We start from the raw sequence: 24,990 nt of genomic DNA, 5'->3' as shown, positions 1-24,990 counted from the left end.
AATTAAGCACTGGGTAAAACAAATGAAATGCAATCTGTCTGCTGTGGGTTGGGAATCAAGGTCAGAATATTGACACGTCACAATATTATGACCAGAATATCGAGGGACAAAATATCAAAAGGTAAATTTGTGTAAATGTTCTATTCCTAACTCCAAGTATATGTACCATGGTGATTTTTATATCTGAAAGGTATGTGGATTTAAGAATAGTAAATCCATAACTTCCTCTCTGTTCTTACCTTTGATATTTTGTTCCTTGATACTCTGGTGATGCTCTTGTCACCTGTCTATATTCTGGCTTTGATGTTCCCTACTACAATCATGTCTTAACCCCTTCGGTGCTCATGACGGAGCGGTTCCGTCATGAGCGTCGGTTGAGCTGTGCTCATGACGGAACCGTTCCGTCATGACCACGCCCGTTTCTATTACGGCCCAGCACTGGAGGGGGAAACGCGGTCGCACCGAAAAGGTTAAATATATTCAGAGAGGCCAATTGAGTTTGTGTCACTAAGCCAACCTGGTTCCAGCCTTTTCGGTAATTATAAATACATTTTGAGAGCTGCAGCTTTTGTTCAATCCAATTAAATTACCAGATGGCAATGGCCTGTGAGACAAAATCTGAAAAATGAAAATATGAAGCCAGAATGACAAGGAAAATCATACAGTTCCAGCCTTATGGTCTACACCTACTCTTTCCAGAGATTTAAGAGTGATGATGTCCTTACACACAAAATGTACAGTTTTGAAACGTATCTCCTGCAATCTCTAGTATTTAAACAAAATTGACTTTTTGCAGGTTTACATTCACTTTTGCCCCCATTTAGACTATTAGTTACTGGTCTAATAACTCTGAAATGCCAAGAGCCATGCTAAAGTGGACACAGTGCACCTGCTCTGAATCTTAAAATGGTGCATGCTTAATTGTCTTGTCCCCAATTGGCAGAACCCACTGACCTGTAGGTTTCCAGTATATGGTACCAAGGATACCTAGGGTGTGTAAGTTGAGGTGTCTCTCGATGACTGCAGCACTATTTGTACCACAAAGAGTACGACAAGGTAAAACATTGCTCCAGGTCTGCCAAAGCAGACTGGGAGGGCAGTTTAAAACGGCTAACTTGACTTTGCCATTTGAGGTAATGGCAAAACCCAAACCTACATTTATAATATATATAAATCATCCCTAAGGAAGGTTTAACAAGCCCTAAGGCAGGGTGCTGTATACTAAAGAGTGGAACATGTACTTCTACATTGTCCAGCAGTAAAAACCCTAAATTGTCGTTTTTACTGTGAAAACAGTCTGACATCTCTGTCCTGCTATCTACTGAATGGGACTGCTAAAGTTGCTATTATAAGGTACCAAAGGAATCACTGCATTAGGCCTGATTTAATAGTTAAATCAAATTTAATGCCACTGCTCAGCAAAGTGCAACTTTAGAAGTTGCCACTTTATGTTGCCCAAGATTTCCAGTACCTGTTTATGTTGTACAAAGGGTCTGTCCTGCAGACAGCTTTCTGTTCTCCTAGGGGGACTTGCTAACAACTCCCATAACAGTAGACAATAGTGGCTTGCTCAAGAGAGAGGTGTTGTCTCTCTACTGCAGGAAGCCACCTGTGTATTGGCCCAAAAGGCGAGCTTCAAAGGAGAGGCCAGCTTTGAAGGGATAATGGGAAACACTTGGGAGAGGGGCTGCTCTAAGGTTTAGGTAGGGATAGGGAATGGGAAGCCAGTTGTCAAACTGGTTTTCCAGGGGTGTGAAGCCCCCTTGCTAGCCACTCCTCTGGGATAGGCTAGGGAGCTCAGGGCTCCAAAAGAGGGGTTCTGCCATTTTGGGAGTATGCAGAATAGTGCATCCTGGGATAGTCAGATGCCACACTTCCCAGAAAGTGGTCATCAGGAGGGATGGAACCTAGTGACCTGTTGGCTACTGACAGTGTCTACACTGAGGGTATTTTCTAAGCATAAATAGGGTGCCCCTGGCACCCAGAACTCAGATCTATTCTGGACTGGAGAAAGGACTGATGAAGGACTGCCCTGCTGCACCATGGAACGGGCAAAGAGAGCCTGCCCCAGCATGGACTGCACCTGCTGAACCTGTAGGCTAGCAAAGGAAAGGCACTGTGCCTGCTGTATCTGACTTGAGGACAAGTCCCCTCCGGAGCCCAGCCAGAGGGAAAAGGCCCTGAGGGTCACTTGGCTGACCCCCTGTTCACCACACAGGGCCACAAGCGATGAGAAGCCTGCTGGGGTCAAGTTGGGAGCCCAAACTCTTCAAGCCACCACCAACTGCCGCCATGGAGCACCAGAGATGAGGATCCAATGCTCAAAGTTGCACCTCAGTTCACTGAGCCCTGGAGAGTTGTTGGAGTGCAGCTTTGTCACCCAGAATCTGACTTACCTCCCAGGGAAGGTTTTGGCTGTGACCGCGATCCTGAGCGACTAGTAGCCCAAGGACAACTGGACTTCTACCAGCATCGAGAGGATGTCAAGGGACATTAACCCTATGACCAGGTCGACCTCACCCCCATCATAGACCGAGTAGTAGCTACCGGAAGACCCCATAGAAAGCATGGCATCTACAGTATTCTTGAGCATCTTCAGTATCCTTCCTTCCTTGCATCAGGAACACTTCCATATTAATCCATTGCAAAGTAGAAAAAGGTGCATGGCACTGCCTGGAGACTGCTTCACCTGCAAAGGTAACTGATTCTGAGGGCCCTTCCTGTCCTCCTGACTGGCGTCCTACTGTTGTTAGTCGCCTAAAATGATTGCAATACATCTAGCCCAACTTTTTGATGAAATAGTTTCTAAGTGTCAAATTCATTTAGTTTGAAAATGATTGTTTGCGGTTGCGTGAAATGCTTTGATGTACTATACCTTGCAAACCCTCTGGTGGATATTTTTGGTGTTTACATATACATATAAATACAGTCTATTTGCATACATTTATGTTGGACTTTTTTGGTGGCTTGCTGATTTCTTCTTCAATTGTTTGAGTGCTGTTTAAATGCTTTAGACTTGTCGGATTGTGTAAGACTTGCTGCTCAGAGCCACAGCTACCCAGGGTTGAGCTGAAAGTTTGGCAAACGAAACTTACTGGTCCTAAAGGGGTTGGTAAATGCATTACACAGCAAGGTCACACAACCACACCATACAATACATCCCATGTCCTCTCAAGAATATACACACATTTCTGGTGTTTTCCCAAATTGTTCTTCTGCAGAGTTACTGCACTGCATATATTCCATATGTCTAGGGTAAAAACTCCTTTTTATTAGATTTCTGTTTTCATGGAAAATAATTTTCAATGCAAAGTCTTCCTTCCTAGCCACACCACTTTATGAATGTGGACTTTTCTTGCATTTTTTCATTCTTACTACACCATTCGCACCTAGAATATTCAGGTAAACGTTTAGGAGGGCAAATACGTGCGAAATGTTTCTGAATGTCTGCAAAGGTGTAACTAGGTGGATTTGAAATCCTTTTTTTCTAATTACTCCCCAGGTACTTGAGCTCTGCGTTTTCTGTCACCACTCCATTGAAACATATTCATTTGGGGAATAGAAACATAAGAGTGATAACTTTCAAATGAAAAACCATTCAATATTGAAAACAAAAAAGTACCTCAAGATTTAAAAGCAATGCTTAATTTTGTAATAAAAAAAGGTTCAGGGACACAATGATTGTATTTTATGATCCCGCTGCCTATCGCCGGAGTTTCAAAATACCAAAGCTGGCTAGTCTTGACAACCTTATATCTGTTTTGGTCACTATCATACACTATAGCACACTCTCGCTGGTGCTTTTACATCTCGTTTTAGTTCCATTTGCCACTCTGCTCCTATTTTTTTCTTCAGCCTCTCTCTTGCTTCTCAGTATTTTTCTCCCTCTCCTTTCATCCGGGGCAACGCCTGATAACGAAAAAGTAAGTCCTGCCCCCCCCCCCCCAAAAAAAAACTTAAGCACAGCTTATAATCTATTTTGAGTAGATCTGATTTGCATTTCAATAGCCATTGAACACACACACAAAACATCATACTATGTCCCTGTAACTAACTCTCATTCAATCTGGAAACCCCAAAATACCTATAAATAGGGTGTGCTAATTTAACACTTCACAGGGCAAAAGTGTAAAATGTAAGTCATAACATATCCAGGAGCACCAGCAGAAAATATACTTAACTCTAGTTTCACTTATGTTGTTATTAGAAACATTGAGACACAGCATAACAGCTCATTGTAAAGTATCCCAAACAAAGCATAACCTTTGGACTTTATCATTAAAAGTATCAAAAAAAGGTACACTTAAGGGTGCTAATGTGACATAAAGCAGTACATATGTATGTCCTAATAATATCTGCATTAACCTGTTCCCCATAGCATCAACATATATAGGAAGCATGGTTGACATTAATGCAGTTGACTCATTGTAACCATTCAACGTGTACAGCCCGAGGAAGCACCTGAAATAAAACCAGGCTAGTAGGAAGGGTTACTATAAGGGATCAGCATACTAGAAGTCCAGCACTCCTGACAACTCTTACCTTGACGCTGACACTCCCTTGAAGCTTGAGCTGTAACCGGATCATGTCGACCTCCTCCATTGTGCACAGCTGATTAAGCTCAAGTACCTTTTTTGACATCTCATCAATAGCCACTTCAATGGGGTTCAGTTCTGTGCTTGACTGGCTTATAACTTGAATTCTCTTTTTCACATAAGGGAAAGCATGACTCGCTATATAAGGAAGAGATGAAAATATTGAAAACAGACAAACTTTAAAGTTTTCAGCGGTTATAAGTAATATTTATTATAAAACCACAGAAATCTCCCTACATCTTAAGTCAAAGCAATGCTATGGTTTTGATAAAAAAACACTGAAAGCACTAAAATGACTCAGTTCTAGTTATCAGCCATACCTCTTGCAGTGTAGTGCTCATGACCTCACAGATTATGTTAAAGAAGACACCACAAATAACATCTTTGATAAAAAATGAATGAAACTGTTAAGATGGTTGGGCAGTCAGTAAATAGAGGGCCCATAAGTTAGACAAAATATATAAATTATAGCCAAGTGATCTGCGGGGGAAAAGGGCGTCATTGAAGGCGGTGCCCAGTGACCGCTTATGGGAGGGGTCTTCTTAGCGGGCCCTGGTCTAACTCATCAGATGAACTCAGAGATCACTTGACATGATTCAAGGGACTATCCAGTGGGTTGGACACAGTTGTGCTGAGTTCAGGGCTTAAGTGTAAAATGCACTAGGCAAGTCAAAGGCACTGTCAGGGGGGGCTCCTCCACTAGGGCGGAGGAGCATTGCCCCACTGCTTTTTTCTCAGTGTGACAAGCAGAAACATAAAATGGTAATAACTGAAAGTTATTACCAGTTTATTTTTGGTTGCAGGTGGGCGGGTGAGCGGGGCTGCTTTATGAGCAGGCAGGGGAGGAGTGGTGTTCCTGCCCACTCCGAGTGCCCACAGACTGTTTGGCTGGGACCCTGGGGCCACCCAAACCAGTCATGCACACTCTGCCCTTCTCCATGGAGGCTGCATTGCAGCCTGCATGGAGAAGATGGCCTCCCCATAAGCTGCTGGCTGGCCGGCATCCCAATCAATCACAACGCTGCTTTGTGATTGGCTTAGGGGAGGTAGCCTGGCTACCTGCTTCTTCTTCCTGTTCCTGTGAGCAGGAGAGCAGAAGCAGAGAAGACACGGAACCCAGGCGGGGGAAAGGTAAGTTTAATTTTATTTATTTTTTTAAATTACCCCCTCCCGCGAGCAATACCGGCCACAACTGCGCACTGTCCAATACCCTTTATGAGTAGGATCATCGAGAGTATGGCGTAGACATAATTCTTCCAGATCATTCAAGGGGGGCAAAAGAATTTAGCTTATTTAAAAAGTTGCACTTGCTGTTTTGAGTCCCTTAGGAAGATCTGTTTTCTGCTGCATCAAATTTTATTAAACAAAACAATTTTCATGTGGCAATTTGCTATGTCTGTCACAGCTTTTGTCATAAAGAAAAATATCAAACTAAAGGCTCTGGGTTAGCCTTCTTCTGCTACTTGTTTGTCAGTGTCTGACCTCTCCAGGTGTTGCTTGAAGAAAGTGTCATTTATATTTTGGAACAGCTCAGACAAGTATTTCCTCTTCAGTGTTTGGCAGCTGGTTCATTAGTGTATTAGGGTTGTGAGTCCAGTCTATGGAGTACTTTTATTGCTTTACATGCACTTTTGTAAAGGCTTAGCATTACAATGAAAGGACATTGTTGTTACGTAGGTATCCTCACAGCAGACCATGAGAGCAATGCTGCACTGTTCTCAACCAACCACTATCATCATAGCAGAGTCTGGCAGGAGGCGCAATTGGCTCTCCTCCTCGTGGCTGTTAGCTTTGCAAGAGACACGTTGGATTGAGTGGCTTGAAAGCAGGCAGAAACGCGCTACCTCAGCTCTCACAAACTCTTTGCATCCTAGCGCGAGGCCACGCAGCCTGGAAGCTGCAGGCATGTTCTCTGGCAATGAGTGATGTGAGCACCATCATATATGTTCTAGTATTAAGGTGCTCCAACTCCAAGACAGATGTTTTGCCAAGTTGATCACAATGGGGTGTTGCTTGTACTGGTGTTGGACTTGGCCCTTTTAGCAGGGTTACCCCCAAACTTTATGCTTCTTCCTCCTATTTGTTCTTGGCCTGCTGTTGTTGGATTTAAGACTCTGGGGACTTTACCACTGCTGATCAGTGCTAAAGTGCATATGTTCTCTGTATAAAATTGCAATATGATTAGTTCTCCCTGATTGGTATACTTGATTTACTGATAAGTCCCAAGTAAAGTGCACTAAGTGTGCCAGGGCCTGTAAATCAAATGCTCCTATCGGGCCTGCAGCACCTATTGTGCCATCTACACGAGTAGACCTGAAAAGGTATCTCAGACCTGCCACTGCAGTGTATGTCCGCAGTTTTAAACTGTAACGTCAACCTGGCAAGTGCACCCACTTGCCAGGCCCTAACCATCCCCTTTCTTACATGTAAGGCGTTGCTATGGTAGGTCCAAGGTACCCCGATGGCTAGGGTGCAGTGTATGTGAAAGGTAGGACATGTATTGGTGTGTGTGACAGGTCCTGAAAGTGAAATACAGTGTATTTAGTTTTCCACTATTGAAAGGCTATCTGCCCCATGGGATAACAGGGGAGATATTTTTTAAGATCTTACAAGTATAAGTTTAGGCTTCCTAAACTCAGAATTTAATAACACATCTTTTAGTAAAGATGTTTTTTAGATTGTGTGTTGGAAAATGCCACTTTTAGAAAGTAGGTACAAAAGGGGGTGGTGATGGACGGAGCATCTGAACCAATCAAACACTCACACCCAGTCAACAGATCTGGGTTTAATCCATCACCGTTCTTTAGCCCACTCTGCCACCCCAGTTCAGACATGGCCATATGCAAATCAGTCTGACCCTGTGCCTCATGAGAACAGTCCAGCCGGAACTGCCAAGCCAGGCCTTCCCTGGATCGGATTCAAGCTTCCTAGGACCGGTTTCTGGCATTACAGCCGTCTTCAGCCATTTTAGAAAGTAGGCATTATATTATTTAAGCTTTCTGTGTGCCTCTGCTTCTTTGTGGATTGACTGTCTGGTTTTGGAGTGACAGGGGCTTGGGATATACATTCACTGTAGACAGACACTGGGGGCGGGGGGGGTTGAGGTGTGCTGCAGCCTGGCCCTTTCTGGATGACTCTGAGCTGAGCTGTATGGGGCGTGGCTGCATTTAGAGTAGTGGGAGGAGATTTCCTCACACCTGAGTAGGGCCTGTCTCCCTTGCGCAATACTGTCTCCACCCCCTGTGGTCCTACTGCACCAGTGAGGACAGAACTGGTTTGGACTGGGCTCAGAGACCCTTGCACAAAGAGAATAAAGACAAAATGGGGTATAAGTAGTAGACCTTAAACCCCCAGAACTTTAGATCACTTCTAGACTCAAGAGGAACCTTTGCCAAGGAGAAGAGCTTTGAGGTGTGAGGAAAAGTACTGCCGCTTTTGCTGTGTGCTGTGTGCGGTTGGCCTGCAGTTGCTGTTTCTGCCAAAGAAAGGACAATGACTGAAACTTTGCTGTGAACCTACTTGAAGAAGGATCTCCAAGGGCCTGTATGTGCTGGGATCCTGTTGTAAGAAACTCAGGGACATCAAAGTTTCCAGATACTCTTGCCTTACCAACCGCTCTGTGTGTGCACTCACACAGTACCCTGTGCATTCCTGCCTCCCTGGCCCCCTGAGCACATTGCCTCCACAGAGCTCCAAATGTTTAGCTCTGTTAGGGCTCTGGGGGCATTCCTGCATTCTGTTGCAAACAAGCCTTGCTTCCTCAGCAGAGCTCGCGGGAGCTCAGCATGCTCCCTTATACGAGGAAGACTGGCGAGGTCGCCCTGAACACCATCTCTGACCTGAGTCTGGGACAGAAGTCACCATCCAGTTTCTTTTGGGTGCCTACGACGACACAGCACAGCCGGCTTCTAGGCGTTGCCTAGCAATGGGAGTAATCAGAGGAGAAGAAGCCGTGGACGATGCTGCCTTGCCCTGCAGTACGCCGCCTTGAGCCTCGGGGTAGAGAGGACGCACTCCAATCAGGAAGGAGCTGCCTCACCTCCCCGCTCAGTGCCACCAAGTCATCGACTCTAAGTGAGTTCACTGCTCTCAGCTCGGGGAGCCTCTTCCCTGTTTCTTCTTTTCTTCTCTCTGGCCCACTAGGAACTCCCTCCAGCTTCTGCGGTACTGCCAGAGGCGCGGGCAGCCATCAGAGGGAGTGGTACAGAGGGTCCCGAGCCGCCTTCCACAGCTTGTGGCAGCGTCCGTTCACAGCCTGGGCCTTGCCAGATAGCGGAGAACCCTGAGGTGCGCGCAAGTACTCTGAGCCCTAAGCGACAGTCTACCAAGGTAACGCTCAGTTCAGCTGACTGAGCTACAACGTGCATTTGTTTGCAAAGCAATCATTTCTTAATACAGCTCATTCTGTTGTGGAAACCAAATTTTTTGATATACAATACAAAGGATATATTTTTACATAACCTGATGTACCTAGTGTGTCACTGGTGTGCGTGGGTGTTGCGCAAACACTTTACATGTTGCCTCTGCGATAAGCCTGACTGCTCTGTCAAGCTACCAAGTGGGTGAGCAGGGTTATCTTGGTTGTGTAACTCCCTTAGCCTGACAAGAGTGGTGGCTTCTGCCTGGCTTAGGTGCATAGCCCAGCCAACCAGAACCCCATTTTTAGCAACTAATCACCCAGCTTCTGGCTGTGGCCTGTGTTCAGCATCAGCAGAGAATGGTTTTAGGAACATCCAAGACTACTGCAGGTCTGTGAGGTTCCAGTGATATTATTACCGTGCTGCCGCTGAGTACATACAGTGCAGCTCAGTTGTGCCAGTATGCCCTTTGGAGTTGTTCTCAGCACTGATGTACCCTAGGCATTGCAGTAGTGTCAACAAGAGAGGCTGACAACATGCCCAGGACTGTGCAGGGCCTGGACAATTTAAAGTGAGACAATAACCCTTCAGAGCAACAAATACTTCTGCCATGTGTCCTGCTGCTTCAATGCCCAACAAACACTCAGGCACCGGCTGGTACTTTAAAGATGAACAATTGTGTTCATTCAATGGTGTTCCCCAAAGTAGGCCTGAGGCTTCTTTACAGGCTTGGGAAGATCAATATTGGCTATCACCACCTGACAACTTCCTCACAGGTTTTAAATACAGCACTGTCGACAATCTATTGTTGAGCAAAAAAGCTTACAGGTATAGAAACTGAGACTGTTGCCTAGATGACCCAAGACCACTACGCTCCAGTGACTTGCAGGTCATCAAAAGCATGTTTCTTCTCAGGCGGCTTGGTGAAAGGGAAGATAGGGAACTTGCTAATCCCACAGTGCGACAATATATATTGTTGAAAACAAGTTTGCGGGGGAACCCTACTTGTCGTTTGTTAACAACGCCCATTATCGTTTTTTATGGACTAGATTTAGATTAAATTCCATACACTGGTGTTTAGCAGTTCCCAATGGATTTTCAAGCTAGAAGCTTTGAAACTCTGTCCCTGTGACAATTTTTTGGAGTAGAACACTTTGCACTTGTTTGTGATTTTTATTGTACCTTGAGGCGTAAATTCATTATCCCGTTGGTAAGAAACAATCAATGTGGACCAGTAAGGCCCGCATTGTTTTTACAAATGTTATCTTCCCCGCGATCTGTTTTGGGGCGGCAAGTTTCTTTTCAGGAGCCCTCAGACACAGGAAAAAGTTATTTAAGGAATAGAGGGACCCCTAGCGATTCCGCCGTATAAGTTAATATTTGTATATATTCAAATGTGGAGCCTTATTGTAAAGGACTGAGCCTGTTGAGTATGTTTTAGTTAATGCACTGAGGAACTAGCACATTATATCATATTTTATTGGTTTTTAATTTGCTTTTTGTATAAATGTTTTAGATAATTTCCATATTTGTTAAAATGAACATATTAACTCATTTCCTTGTTGTAATCATGTACATAGTCTGATTTTAGGTGAAATATATGTTTCATGTGCTTTTATGGTCTATATTGACCGAATAAAAAATTGCTGACTGACTAACTGACTGGCTATCATCAGACAATCAAGTGTTGGGCAAAAAGCTTACAGGTATAGAAACCGAGTTTGTGGCCTTGATGTGGCTCAATTCTTATTTGCCTGGTCATTCCAATTCGGTGCTATTCCCTTTTTACAGATTTCAAATATCAATTGAAATCTGCTTTTAACTCACTTTACTAAACATCTATATTGCTCCTGTAATATATCTTAAGAAATTTTATATTCAAATATATTCTTAAGTATATTCTTAAGTTATCCTCAGCTACTAGCAAGACAGAATACCACAGATGTAATTAGTGTCAATATTTCCCGATCCTTCTTAATTAGTAGAAGAATGGAAACTCACCAACATTCTAAAACTGAACTGCGATAGAACTGGTGTTTTGGTTTTTGGTGGTCACCATCCATGTTGACCACATCCTAATATTATACATAATCTTAGGATTACCCAAGGCTGCAGGGGTCGGATTTCTAACTCTCTGATGCAAGGACTCAGTCCAATACACCAACAACTAATTAGAAAGCCAAATGCACTAAAACCCAGACAATGCCCACTGTAAAAATGGAACATTTCAATATTAATACAAGATGAACTATAAATAGAACATAAGACATACATTTCCAATTATGAATAGAAAACAAACACATGTATCCTAAATATTAAATTCTGTTACTTAGAATTTGTCCCTATTATGTCTACCGTCAACAACCATCTCACAATACACTAATGCATTACTACATCTTTGGACAATATACTGAGTCAATTGTGAAAATCAATAACATACTTGTCAGTACTGTTCGCCTCTTGCATTGCTCCTCCACACCTCCATGTTTCTTTCCTGATAAAGTGAATGGGGTTTCAAAGACGAACCGGCAAATGTTATGGTGCTTTTCAAAGTCTGTTTTTCTGTCTTCCAGTTCTGAATCTTCGAAGTGGGGGGTGACATAGGTAACCTGGATATAGGCGTACTTTGGGTCCAACTCCTTTGGGTTTACCTAAGTTGAACAATATATATATGCATAGTAAAATACACATCAGTTTTCTATATCCCTGTTAGTAATATACCTCAGCACCTGTACTACTCAGCATATGGACTTTAGAGTCCACATTAGACTCAGAAATGCTTGAATTGATTGTGAAGATTCAAATGTAACGCACTTGAACCAGCTAGGCATTTTTATGCTATGACTGGGGAGAGAGCGTAATGCATACATTTTATGTCCATACATTTATGTTAAGTAAGATGTTATTGCATAGTCTTCTAGCAAAATGAAGCTTAAATAGCTTGTACACTTCAAATGTGGTTATTGTGATACATTACACAGCATTATTCAATTCTGTTTTTCACCAAAAAACACAAACTGATCAGATACTTTCTGAAATGGTAGAAAATATATGTATGTCATAATTTGCATTTCAGAAAGATACATTAAGCTTTATTGAAAAACATAATGTAGCATAACAGCCTTATGGTCCTGGACTGGTGAATCTCCATTTTGTTGACATACGAAAATAATGAACATTTTAATGGAATGAAGAGGGATTTTGACAAAAGAACACCCTTACCTGGTGCTGTAAGAGGAGTCCGGTAGAAAGAAAAAGAAACCCTAATTGTTGTATTTTACTCACTACTCAAATATGCAAACATAGGGCTAAGAAAACAGACAATGACCCTGATTAGAAGTAATATTGGTGTCCTGCCCTGAGTGGTAACTCCTCGTGGGACACCACTTACGGCTATCATGAGCAAAATAGTGTCCCTGGGTACAGTGATTCCAGGCCTGGAGACACCGACCAAGGTTTTGTACCTACCGAACCTGCTACCGAGACTGGGGCTGCAGGCAGAAGCACATCATGGCCCCTGCCTTAGCCATGCAGCACCACAGGGAAAGCAGATGGCACTCCATCTAGACTGCCTCAACCCTGCCCTTACCTACAACCCCGATCCACACAGGCCCTTTCACTGACATCTCCCGCCTCCTCTGAGCAGGTGGAAAATGTCAAATGGTTTTCTTACTAGAATCAGAGAAATTCACAAATAAAAAGCTAGTATCTCTGGAACTGTGCTGTTATGATCCATTCCAGTGACAGAAGTTGGAATCACTGGTTTTTGTTGCAGTGATTCTGGCATTCGGGCCCTGGGGTATCCCAGCACCAAACAAAAGCAACCTTATAATCATACCTATACATTTTTAAATGTAAACCCATACGCTTGAAACTGTTCCATGCTTCAGTTGTAAGTTATGTATTTTGAGAAGAAAAGTTTATTTTCTTTGCTGCTTAAGTAGATGACTTTCAGATTTATGCCAGTTGTGGAAATTCTCTACATATACTGTGTACTCACTCATGCGGCTATTACTCCTATCTATTTATGGGATATAATTGTAAATGAGAACATCTCCTTTGTCAGTCTCAAGAAAGCCCTAAGCGTTCTCACTCAAAATGAGAGAGGCATCTGAACTAACATAATTACTTCAAGCTATTTTGAAAAAACAGACGCAGTCAGAAATATAATTTCAATAATATCTTTTTTTATCAAATCTACTTGTTTTTGTTGGATCTAAAAAAATCAATTCAAGACAAATTCCTTATCTGTTCAATTTCAAATGATGATACAACACAAAGCGGATCTGTTTAATGACACCACAATTACCTCTTTAGAGCCCAAATCACTTTAATAGAAACTGTTTCTCTTCGATAGGTGCCAAATCTTTTCCTACTTCCTATTCCAGCAATGCTCGAAATGTAAATTGTGTAAGAGCACATTTGAAGATCTCTATGTAGGAAATACCATAACTGAGCGACAAACAAATATTCCCCATCAAAACCCTCAATTGTGTGTGCTACATGTGTATGTATGCTTGGGAAAAGGAGAAAAGAGGATTCCTAGATCAATTCCTTTTCTTATTGTAAACATAAACGTTGTCAATTATTTCTTTGTAAATATCATCCCCCATTAAAGCTCCTTAACATACAGCAAACTGCATGAAGTTTAGTCTACACCATGTCCTTTCAAAATCAGCTTAAGGAGATTCTTTATGAGCGGCAGTAGAATCTGACCCTACCTTAGTGCCTGATTTGAAGATTCTCAGCACTGAAGAGCATGGCATTCTTCACGGCCTCCACAGTCACTAGGTGTTTCTCCTGATAGTATTCTCAGAACAGTAGAGAGAGATAACATACCCAGTTGCATTCTCCCAATTAATCAGTTTGTCACAAACGGGCTACTGGGCAAAAGGAAAGAGGAAGGGGCGTATTCCATCACAGGCGCTACTTCTCAGCCTTACCAAGGTATCCAAAGATATTGGAATAGATACCTCACTCACTTAATCGTGATATGCTTCATCAACAGCACCTATCCACACTGTTGTAGGATGGTGCCACCAGGGCGGACTCCACCAAGAATATGGGAGTTCTTAGAAGATATCTTACTGGCTAATGCAGGGATCCAGTTGAAAGGGGAAAGATTAAAAATACCTCACAGTATACCCAAAGGGATTCTTTATTTCTAGGGTACTGGCAGGATGAATAAAATAAGTTACATGGTTTAGATCGATATTTAATTTCTCAATTGACCCTGATTTTTTAACGCCTACATGTTTCGGCCCACACCAGGAGCCCAACCAGGTCTGGGGCCTTTGTCAGGGCTGTGTGCATATTCCTGCTTAACTACTCATGCATTCCATGCACATAAGTGAGGCCAAATGCTCTCACCTGAGTCAGTGCTCCATCAGTAGAGGATACCTAAGGACAAAGAAGGCATATTATCATAGAGAAAAAGCAATGATGGGTCTATACACCCATTCTATAGGAGTTAATTGTCCTCCTTTTTAGTAGATAACTGGACAACCCATAAGTAGGAGTTATTTATGAAGACCCGGTTGGCTCTTGGTGTGGGCAGAAACATGTTGGTGTTGAAAAATCAGGGTCAATTGAGAAATTGTTTGCTAAAGTCTTACTGACAAAACTAAGTAACTAGGTGCTTAACGGCAACATGTTACCAATAATTCAAACACCGTGCTGGATGCTTTACAACAGAAAACATATAAGCTCTAACTCTACAGCCCAAAAAAGTAAAAAAGGCATTGTAAGCCTGTTTCATTGACTACACTTAACTGAAAATTATTCTGGAGCAAACTGCATGAAAGAGGCATAGACTGGTCACAATTACACCTTATTACATGTCTTCACACAGACACCTGGACAAGAGTTATCCTGCGAGCAAGAAAGAAGTTTCCCCAAAACTATACATCAAAAACAGCATAAAGCAAGCTTGTGTACTGGCACCACAATTATTTTTCTTTTACATATCATACTTATGCAATTACTTAAGCTCTCCAGATAGTCTACCACCTAAACTGGGTGACCAACAGATCACTTATCTCGTGTACGCCGACAACCTGATCAAAATAACTGAATCTGTTTAACCTTGCCGATGGCCTTGCCATCAGCACTTCCAAAACAAAAATTATGGCCTTTGGGAAGAAGGGAAAGCATTTATCCTGGCAGATTGGCACACCACGAATGGGCATCACTTGCAACTAACAGTATCTAAACTTCACAATTGACTCCAAACTGACATGGACAGCTCATACTGACCAACTAAAACGCAAAGTGACCACAGTTAACAAGGGTGTCAAATGCTTCTCTGTCTTTTATGGCTGCTGAGCATTAACGCTCTCGCTTCTGGTATTAAATGTCAAACTTCTCAGGCTTCTTCTCTGTGTTGCAGTGGCATTCACTGCTAAGCAGATCGACATCCTCAACACAATCTACAAGCAAAATGGTAGAATCTTACTCAGCTTAAGGTCTACACGCCTCAGGCACTTCTTCGCCTTAAACTGAACTTAAAATCTGCCCGCAGTCTACATCTAGCTTCTCACTTCAACTACACTTGTGACTGCTAGTCTGCACACAGAGATACACTTAAAATGTGGCTTCTTAAAAAGAATGATCAAACTGGGGGCTCCTTGTCTCTTTGCCTTATTAAGAAACTACTGACTGAGTACAATCCTTTCTTTTACTTCTGTCACTATAATGACCAAAAACTATTTTTAAATACAGACACAGTCTTCTAGTTTCAGACACTTTTTGCACAAAGCAGCCTTACATTGATTCAGACTTGGAGGCAGCCCTAAACTTAAGGGGCCGATTTTATCATAATTTAACGCAGCACCGTGTGGCAAGCCATGCTCTGTATTTCACGCGATAGGGCGCATTCCTGCTCTTCCTTTTCACTGGTGCACAATGTTGCAGACGGGATTGTGACACCTTCCTGCACAAAACACATTCACTGAGGCATTTTCCTCTTTCTATGTGTGCTGCAGAATGCAATATATATATTGCTTTATTAAAGGTCAGTTTAAGAATGTTCACATATGCAATGGCTTCTGTTACTCAAAGAAACCTGTCCACACAAGCGTGATGTAAAAAATACATGTCTTTTTGCGTTCCATATTTCCATGTCTATCACTTTTGTCAGGTAACTGTCAGAACATAGTACTCGTGAGTTGATATCTGAGGGCAGGTATAGGGTGCACAATTAAAGAAAATACACTTCAAGCTTTTGCCATTCAATGGCACATATATTTTAAATAATCATAAGATTTCCACTAGCCCTTCTGCAGGACCCCACATCTTCTTAGTACATGTTAAGGGGCACTTAACTTCTATTATTTGCACCATACTAGCTAGCAAAATAGCTCTTTTGATAGCTATCAAATTAAATGTGCAACACAGTGTGTGTTTTGTTCACCACCAGTATTTTGCAGTCGCAGATTAATTCTCTGTCTCATTACCCTACAGTCCTCAAAACCAAACAAGCATTTGAAGTGCAATAGGGCTCGCATGTTTTTAGAGTTAAAGCTATTGGAGCTATAATGGATTTTTTTATTTTTTGTCTCGTCTACGCAGCGCCCGTATGCTGCAGAGGCAAAAAGACGTTTTGCAATCTATTCTGTTTTTCAGTCAAAAACGCGCAAGCATTGCCTTGCTTTGAATGCAACGCGTGCACGTTTGGTGATTCCCTTGCAGGAGCTTCTGCAAGAGAAACAGCCGCTGGCCCCCTCCTCTCTCCCCTCCCCCTGCTGCCTCTTTAAAACACGATTTCAAAAAGGGGGTGGTGATGGACAGAGTATCTGAGTTAATCAGAACACTCCTATCCAGTCAACAGATCAGGGCTTGATCCATCACCGTTTTTTAGCTCACTGCACCATCCCAGTTCAGAACCTGGCTATATGCAAATTAGTCTGTCCCTGGCCCAGTGCATGATGGGAACAGGGCAAACCAAACTACCAAGCCAATTCTTACACTGGGAAGGAAACAAGCTTCCGGGGACCGGTTTCTGGCATTACAGCCTTCGTCGGCCCGGCTTGCTTGAATCCTGATGGTGCAATGAGCAAGGGACTCACATCTGAGTATACCCTTCCACGCTTAGGGTGGACAAAATATTTAACAACAAGGGGTGGTGATGGACAGAGTTTCTGAATTAAGCAGAATACTCTCACCCAGTCAAGAGATCAGGGCTAGATCCAACACCGTTTTTTAGCTCACTGCACCATCCCAGTTCAGAACCTGGCTATATGCAAATTAGTCTGTTCCTGTCCCAGTGCATGATGGGAACAGGGCAAACCAAACTACCAAGCCAATTCTTACACTGGGAAGGAAACAAGCTTCCGGGGACCGGTTTCTGGCATTTCAGCCTTCGTCGGCCCGGCTTGCTTGAATCCTGATGGTGCAATGAGCAAGGGACTCACATCTGAGTATACCCTTCCACGCTTAGGGTGGACAAAATATTTAACAACAAGGGGTGGTGATGGACAGAGTTTCTGAATTAAGCAGAATACTCTCACCCAGTCAAGAGATCAGGGCTAGATCCAACACCGTTTTTTAGCTCACTGCACCATCCCAGTTCAGAACCTGGCTATATGCAAATTAGTCTGTTCCTGTCCCAGTGCATGATGGGAACAGGGCAAACCAAACTACCAAGCCAATTCTTACACTGGGAAGGAAACAAGCTTCCGGGGACCGGTTTCTGGCATTTCAGCCTTCGTCGGCCCGGCTTGCTTGAATCCTGATGGTGCAATGAGCAAGGGACTCACATCTGAGTATACCCTTCCACGCTTAGGGTGGACAAAATATTTAACAACACGGGGTGGTTATGGACAAAGTTTCTGAATTAAGCAGAATACTCTCACCCAGTCAAGAGATCAGGGCTAGATCCAACACCGTTTTTTAGCTCACTGCACCATCCCAGTTCAGAACCTGGCTATATGCAAATTAGTCTGTTCCTGTCCCAGTGCATGATGGGAACAGGGCAAACCAAACTACCAAGCCAATTGTTACACTGGGAAGGAAACAAGCTTCCGGGGACCGGTTTCTGGTATTTCAGCCTTTGTCGGCCCGGCTTGCTTGAATCCTGATGGTGCAATGAGCAAGGGACTCACATCTGAGTATACCCTTCCACGCTTAGGGTGGACAAAATATTTAACAACAAGGGGTGGTGATGGACAGAGTTTCTGAATTAAGCAGAATACTCTCACCCAGTCAAGAGATCAGGGCTAGATCCAACACCGTTTTTTAGCTCACTGCACCATCCCAGTTCAGAACCTGGCTATATGCAAATTAGTCTGTTCCTGTCCCAGTGCATGATGGGAACAGGGCAAACCAAACTACCAAGCCAATTCTTACACTGGGAAGGAAACAAGCTTCCGGGGACCGGTTTCTGGCATTTCAGCCTTCGTCGGCCCGGCTTGTTTGAATCCTGATGGTGCAATGAGCAAGGGACTCACATCTGAGTATACCCTTCCACGCTTAGGGTGGACAAAATATTTAACAACAAGGGGTGGTGATGGACAGAGTTTCTGAATTAAGCAGAGTGATGAGTCCCTTGCTCATTGCACCATCAGGATTCAAGCAAGCCGGGCCGACGAAGGCTGAAATGCCAGAAACCAGTCCCCGGAAGCTTGTTTCCTTCCCAGTGTAAGAATTGGCTTGGTAGTTTGGTTTGCCCTGTTCCCATCATGCACTGGGACAGGAACAGACTAATTTGCATATAGCCAGGTTCTGAACTGGGATGGTGCAGTGAGCTAAAAACGGTGTTGGATCTAGCCCTGATCTCTTGACTGGGTGAGAGTATTCTGCTTCATTCAGAAACTCTGTCCATCACCACCCCTTGTTGTTAAATATTTTGTCCACCCTAAGCGTGGAAGGGTATACTCAGATGTGAGTCCCTTGCTCATTGCACCATCAGGATTCAAGCAAGCCGGGCCGACGAAGGCTGAAATGCCAGAAACCGGTCCCCGGAAGCTTGTTTCCTTCCCAGTGTAAGAATTGGCTTGGTAGTTTGGTTTGCCCTGTTCCCATCATGCACTGGGACAGGAACAGACTAATTTGCATATAGCCAGGTTCTGAACTGGGATGGTGCAGTGAGCTAAAAACGGTGTTGGATCTAGCCCTGATCTCTTGACTGGGTGAGAGTATTCTGCTTAATTCAGAAACTCTGTCCATCACCACCCCTTGTTGTTAAATATTTTGTCCACCCTAAGCGTGGAAGGGTATACTCAGATGTGAGTCCCTTGCTCATTGCACCATCAGGATTCAAGCAAGCCGGGCCGACGAAGGCTGAAATGCCAGAAACCGGTCCCCGGAAGCTTGTTTCCTTCCCAGTGTAAGAATTGGCTTGGTAGTTTGGTTTGCCCTGTTCCCATCATGCACTGGGACAGGAACAGACTAATTTGCATATAGCCAGGTTCTGAACTGGGATGGTGCAGTGAGCTAAAAAACGGTGTTGGATCTAGCCCTGATCTCTTGACTGGGTGAGAGTATTCTGCTTAATTCAGAAACTCTGTCCATCACCACCCCTTGTTGTTAAATATTTTGTCCACCCTAAGCGCGGAAGGGTATACTCAGATGTGAGTCCCTTGCTCATTGCACCATCAGGATTCAAGCAAGCCGGGCCGACGTAGGCTGAAATGCCAGAAACCGGTCCCCGGAAGCTTGTTTCCTTCCCAGTGTAAGAATTGGCTTGGTAGTTTGGTTTGCCCTGTTCCCATCATGCACTGGGACAGGAACAGACTAATTTGCATATAGCCAGGTTCTGAACTGGGATGGTGCAGTGAGCTAAAAAACGGTGTTGGATCTAGCCCTGATCTCTTGACTGGGTGAGAGTATTCTGCTTAATTCAGAAACTCTGTCCATCACCACCCCTTGTTGTTAAATATTTTGTCCACCCTAAGCGTGGAAGGGTATACTCAGATGTGAGTCCCTTGCTCATTGCACCATCAGGATTCAAGCAAGCCGGGCCGACGAAGACTGAAATGCCAGAAACCGGTCCCCGGAAGCTTGTTTCCTTCCCAGTGTAAGAATTGGCTTGGTAGTTTGGTTTGCCCTGTTCCCATCATGCACTGGGACAGGAACAGACTAATTTGCATATAGCCAGGTTCTGAACTGGGATGGTGCAGTGAGCTAAAAAACGGTGTTGGATCTAGCCCTGATCTCTTGACTGGGTGAGAGTATTCTGCTTAATTCAGAAACTCTGTCCATCACCACCCCTTGTTGTTAAATATTTTGTCCACCCTAAGCGTGGAAGGGTATACTCAGATGTGAGTCCCTTGCTCATTGCACCATCAGGATTCAAGCAAGCCGGGCCGACGAAGGTTGAAATGCCAGAAACCGGTCCCCGGAAGCTTGTTTCCTTCCCAGTGTAAGAATTGGCTTGGTAGTTTGGTTTGCCCTGTTCCCATCATGCACTGGGACAGGAACAGACTAATTTGCATATAGCCAGGTTCTGAACTGGGATGGTGCAGTGAGCTAAAAAACGGTGTTGGATCTAGCCCTGATCTCTTGACTGGGTGAGAGTATTCTGCTTAATTCAGAAACTCTGTCCATCACCACCCCTTGTTGTTAAATATCTTTAAAACACGAGGCACGCGCTGGTTATTTTGTGGATCCATTTCACAGGGAAGAGACTAAATGAAAGAACGAAAGAGATGTTGTGAACCGTTTCTTCAAGTCACGGTTTTCAGTAAGTGAGGAGCGAGGGGCGCACTGGTTGTTCCTTTGTGGTTGCTAGGATGAAGCACAGTAGAGCACCCATAGGCGTGAATCAGTCCACCATGTTTCTTTAATTGCATTTGCATATCTTTGCTTGAGTAGGCCATTTGTTCGCGGCTGCATGGCCGCGCTTGTTTATTTTGAGGGGGGACAGTACCGGCACTTCTGATGAGTGACGTAATACTTTTAATTGGAGAGTACAGGCACTGCTTAGAAACAAGCAGGTACTCTGGTGCAGAGTACTTGCACTTCTATTTTTCCATTTCAAGCACAGCGGACACCAGTTATCCAATTCATTCTTAAAACTGCACAGATTAAAATGGATTATGTTAAAAGCTTTAAACTGTGATGACATGTATATGTTTCTTATTATGTTTTGTACCTTTAACTCATAGAATTCCATTTAGAGATTCTTACTTAGAATGTAGACTTCTCTGGAAGTCAGTTGATCGTTTGGACTTCGGTGTATGAGGTTAATAAATACTCACGTACTTCTTCTTCAAGTTTCCTGTTTATTTATTTAATGTGTTAAACACCACATTAAATTGGCGACGAGGGTGGGATCTCAACACGGAGAAGAAAAAGAAGATTTTCACACCCCTCCTCCAGCGGCTGTACTTAAGGAAAGGAAGCGGTGACTTCCCTGCGACAGTTCATTTACATGACATTCATCTTAAAAAAAATCATCTGGTGAGGAGAGCGGTGGGCATTTAAACTCAGAGGAATTTACTTAAATTAATTTTTTGACATAAAAAAAAATCAACTGGCTTGAGAGAACAAAAGAAAGATGAGACGGTCGAGGAATACGTATCTTCTCTAAGAAAATTGGCATCTTCGTGCAACTTTGGACAAACACTTGATGAAAGGATTCGGGATCAATTTGTTCTAAGATGTGCACATGATGATATAAGAAAAGAGTTATGGTTGAAAGATGAACCTCCAGTTGAAGAAGTTTTAGTTATCGCAAAACAAGTTGAACATATGACTAAATGTGTAGGTGAATTAAAGAAAGAAAAGGAGAAACCTGATACTAAAGATGAAACTAAGGTTGATGATGTTGTATGTCAAATAAAAAAGCAGGAGAGTGCTTGTGAACAGGAAAAACAGGGTGCAACGGCAAACGTAATGAATCCTAACATGCCTAATACATTATATTCTTCTCAATCTAGTAGGTTTTCGTGTTTCAGATGTGGTCAAAATTCACATTTAGCAAATTCTCCAATTTGTCCTGCATTAAAAGTTGTGTGTAACTTATGTGGAAAGAGAGGACATTATGCAAAGTTCTGTAGAACAAGAATGTTGAAAGGAGAAGTTATAAAAAAAAAGAAATGGTCTCAACCTCAAGTTAGAACTGTGAGTTTTGAGATAAAAGGTAATGAGATTGATCATCCCTCACATTTAGTGAAAGTAGAGAATAGAATGATACATTTTAAATTTGATTCTTATTCTCGTATTACCTTAATTGATGAGATGTTATTTAAGAATACTTTTCCAGACAATCCAAAATTAATGAGATCAGACATTTTACCTCTAGGTTATAGTGATAAACCAATAAAAATTCTAGGATATTTCTTAGGTAAGATAGAATTGGGCAGTCGCATAACTGTTGGAAAAATATATGTAGCAAAAAAAGGTGATGCCTTATTAGGGTGGTTACATCAAAGAGAACTTGGTGTGACGCTTGATCCAAATTCTACTCCTCAAGTTAAAATTCAAGAAGTGCATGAGAGTGTTGAAAGTTGTGTGAGTGATGACTTATGTAAAGTTTTTTCAGAAAAATTTCCAGATGTTTTTAAAGAAAAATTGGGATGTCTACGTGGTTATAAACATCATATCAAACTGAAAGTGAATGCTATTCCTGTTGTAGCAAAAGTGAGGAGAATTCCTTGGTTAGAACAAACCAAAGTTCAAGAAGAAATTGACAAACTAATTACTAATGGGATAATTGAGCCTGTTGAGGCAACAGAGTGGTTGGCTCCTATTGTTATTGTGATGAAACCAACTGGCGAAATTCGTCTTTGCATTGATCTGAGATCTCTAAATAAGGAAGTAGTTGTAGATAAGTTTCCGTTACCCAACATAGATGAGTTGGTTGGCACTTTGGGTGGAGCAAAATACTTTACCACTCTTGATCTAGCTTCTGCCTACCACCAGGTGGAACTGGATGAGTCTTCACAGGAGCTAACGGCTTTCATCACTCCTATGGGAACGTTTAAATACAAAAGAATGCCATTTGGGCTTGTTTCGGCAGCCTCTGTATTTCAAAGGATCATGGCTACGATTTTGAGAGGTTTGCCTGGGGTGAAGTGTTATCAAGATGATTTGTTAATATTTGGGAATAATTTGAGTGAACACAATGAACGTGTGTGTCTAGTCCTTAGACGTTTGCGTGAAGCTGGTATGTCATTTGTGGAAAAGTAAATTTTGCCATGTTCTGTGTCCCTACGTGTCATCCATCATATGTTATGTGTGCATGACCAATATGCATATGTTATTCCCCATGTCCGATTCAAGACGCAATTATAGTTGTGTCCACCTCTGGTATGTCATTTCCCAGTCCTCATGAGTAATATGAGTATCAGGCCTATGTAAAGCTACGTTGCCACGTTTCTCAGTGTGCACGTTATTTCATTATAAAGTCCCCGTTTCTAGGCCTCAACAGGGCCCGGACATCAGATTCAGCTCCTGTCTCCTGAAGCCTCGCTGAGGAGCGATCCAGCCCCCACCTGTATCCTCGACCCTTCACTTACTTCCTGCCTCGCAGTGCCCGGTGCAGCCTGGCTCTGCCTCTGAGTCTGCCAAGACTATGTTATGATTCCAGCTATCAGTTTAGTCCTCCTTCTCTGCATTCCTAAGCTACTGAACTGCATCAATAGTTTCCGTCATTGTCTAGCCTTCACGTCTCTACGTTAGAGAAATACTGTATTTAATGGTCATTTAATATTCTTCATCACGCACTATATGTAGAATAAATGCATGCTCCAATCTTAGAGTCAGTTAGCTTTTCCCCTCATGACTTCTAGTTTATATCAACATGTTCCCTAAACATTAGATACCAGATAGGGTTTAGGTACATGTCGCTCCGACCCTCCAGACTTTAGTCTCTGCTCCTAGCACAGAGTTCATAGCCCCCAGCTTCTCCTCGTAACACGCCATTGCCAGTTTTCGCGCACCACCAGGTTAGAGGTCCCGGCTCCTTAGGTAGCCCCCTCCTATGTTTCCGCCCCATTCATGACATATCCTGTTACGTCTGCACCACATGTCTATGTATACGCCCAGTTACACCTCTTTTTACTCTTATCTTTCGCGACTGCTACGCGTCACGCCTTCTGCTCCACCCACTGCTACGCCTACTGCAATGTAATGCTATGTGTTCGCGCTATGTATATATGCTCGTGTATTGTTATTAAAAGTTAGCGCGCTCATCCCAGACCCAGCCCCAGCAGCTGCTGGGCCCTGTCATCCTATTCCTATGCAGGTTGTCCTGTTCCTGTCCTTATGCTGTATTAAACCTGCAAAACTCCTACTACCTCGAATCTTGACTCTTATTTATTGAGCTATCTGTTATTCATTCATTCATTCAAAAATAGATCCGGTATTATTTATTTATATACCACACATTGAAGAAAAGTAAGTGCAAATTCGGTGTGCGAGAGGTGAATTATCTTGGACATAGAATTACTGGTGAAGGTGTTTTCCCTAAAAAAAGAGCTAATGGAGACTATTTCGAAGATAAATGAACCTGTTAACAAGGATGAGTTACTTTCCTTCTTAGGAACGGTGGAGTTCTATGGAAAGTTTATCACTAATTTTGCAAAAGAAACACATAGCCTGAGAAAGTTGACTGCTAAAAGTGCTGTTTTTAATTGGACAGATGACTGTAGAAAAGAATTTGAAGGCATAAAAAATGAATTAAATAAGGCTCCATCTTTGCATGCTTTTGTTCCTGGTCTTCCGACTTTTATGTTCACTGATGCCAGTGATAAAGGTCTTGGAGCTATTTTAACACAAAGAAAAGATGGGCATGATCTCTTGATTTGTTGTTCATCAAGGTGTCTTAAGGGTGCGGAAATAAATTATTCCGTTATTGAGAAGGAGTCTCTTGCTATTTTTTGGGCTTTGAGGAAATTTAGAAATTTAATCTGGGGCTCAAAGGTGTCTGTCTTATCAGATCATAAACCCCTAAAAGAGGTATTTTCTAAGAAGGGTTTAGATGCCATTTCATCAAGAATTAGGAAATGGATAATCTCTTTACAAGAGTTTGATTTTGAGGTGGATTACATTCCTGGTGTAGCCAATAAGTCAGCAGATTGCTTGTCTAGGTTAGT

At 42.9% G+C, this 24,990-nt stretch overlaps 1 protein-coding gene across 7 annotated transcripts in view; it reads right to left on the bottom strand.

Annotated features, from left to right (window-relative positions):
* Positions 1 to 24,990, bottom strand: part of DOCK10 (dedicator of cytokinesis 10) — a 1,735,912-nt gene that overhangs the window by 25,151 nt on the left and 1,685,771 nt on the right. For all 7 annotated transcript variants that reach the window (XM_078665953.1, XM_078665951.1, XM_078665949.1 and 4 more), the window contains 2 exons: positions 11,394 to 11,604; positions 4,543 to 4,733 (listed from right to left, as the gene is read on the bottom strand). In XM_078665953.1, the coding sequence (XP_078522079.1) occupies positions 4,543 to 4,733; positions 11,394 to 11,604 (402 nt within the window). The remainder of the gene's footprint in view (positions 1 to 4,542; positions 4,734 to 11,393; positions 11,605 to 24,990) is intronic.

This window comes from Lissotriton helveticus, chromosome 11 (assembly GCF_964261635.1).
Source record: "Lissotriton helveticus chromosome 11, aLisHel1.1, whole genome shotgun sequence".
Classification (NCBI taxonomy): domain Eukaryota; kingdom Metazoa; phylum Chordata; class Amphibia; order Caudata; family Salamandridae; genus Lissotriton; species Lissotriton helveticus.
The sequence above is the reverse complement of the archived record's forward strand: the minus strand, read 5'-3'. Positions and strand labels throughout refer to the sequence as shown.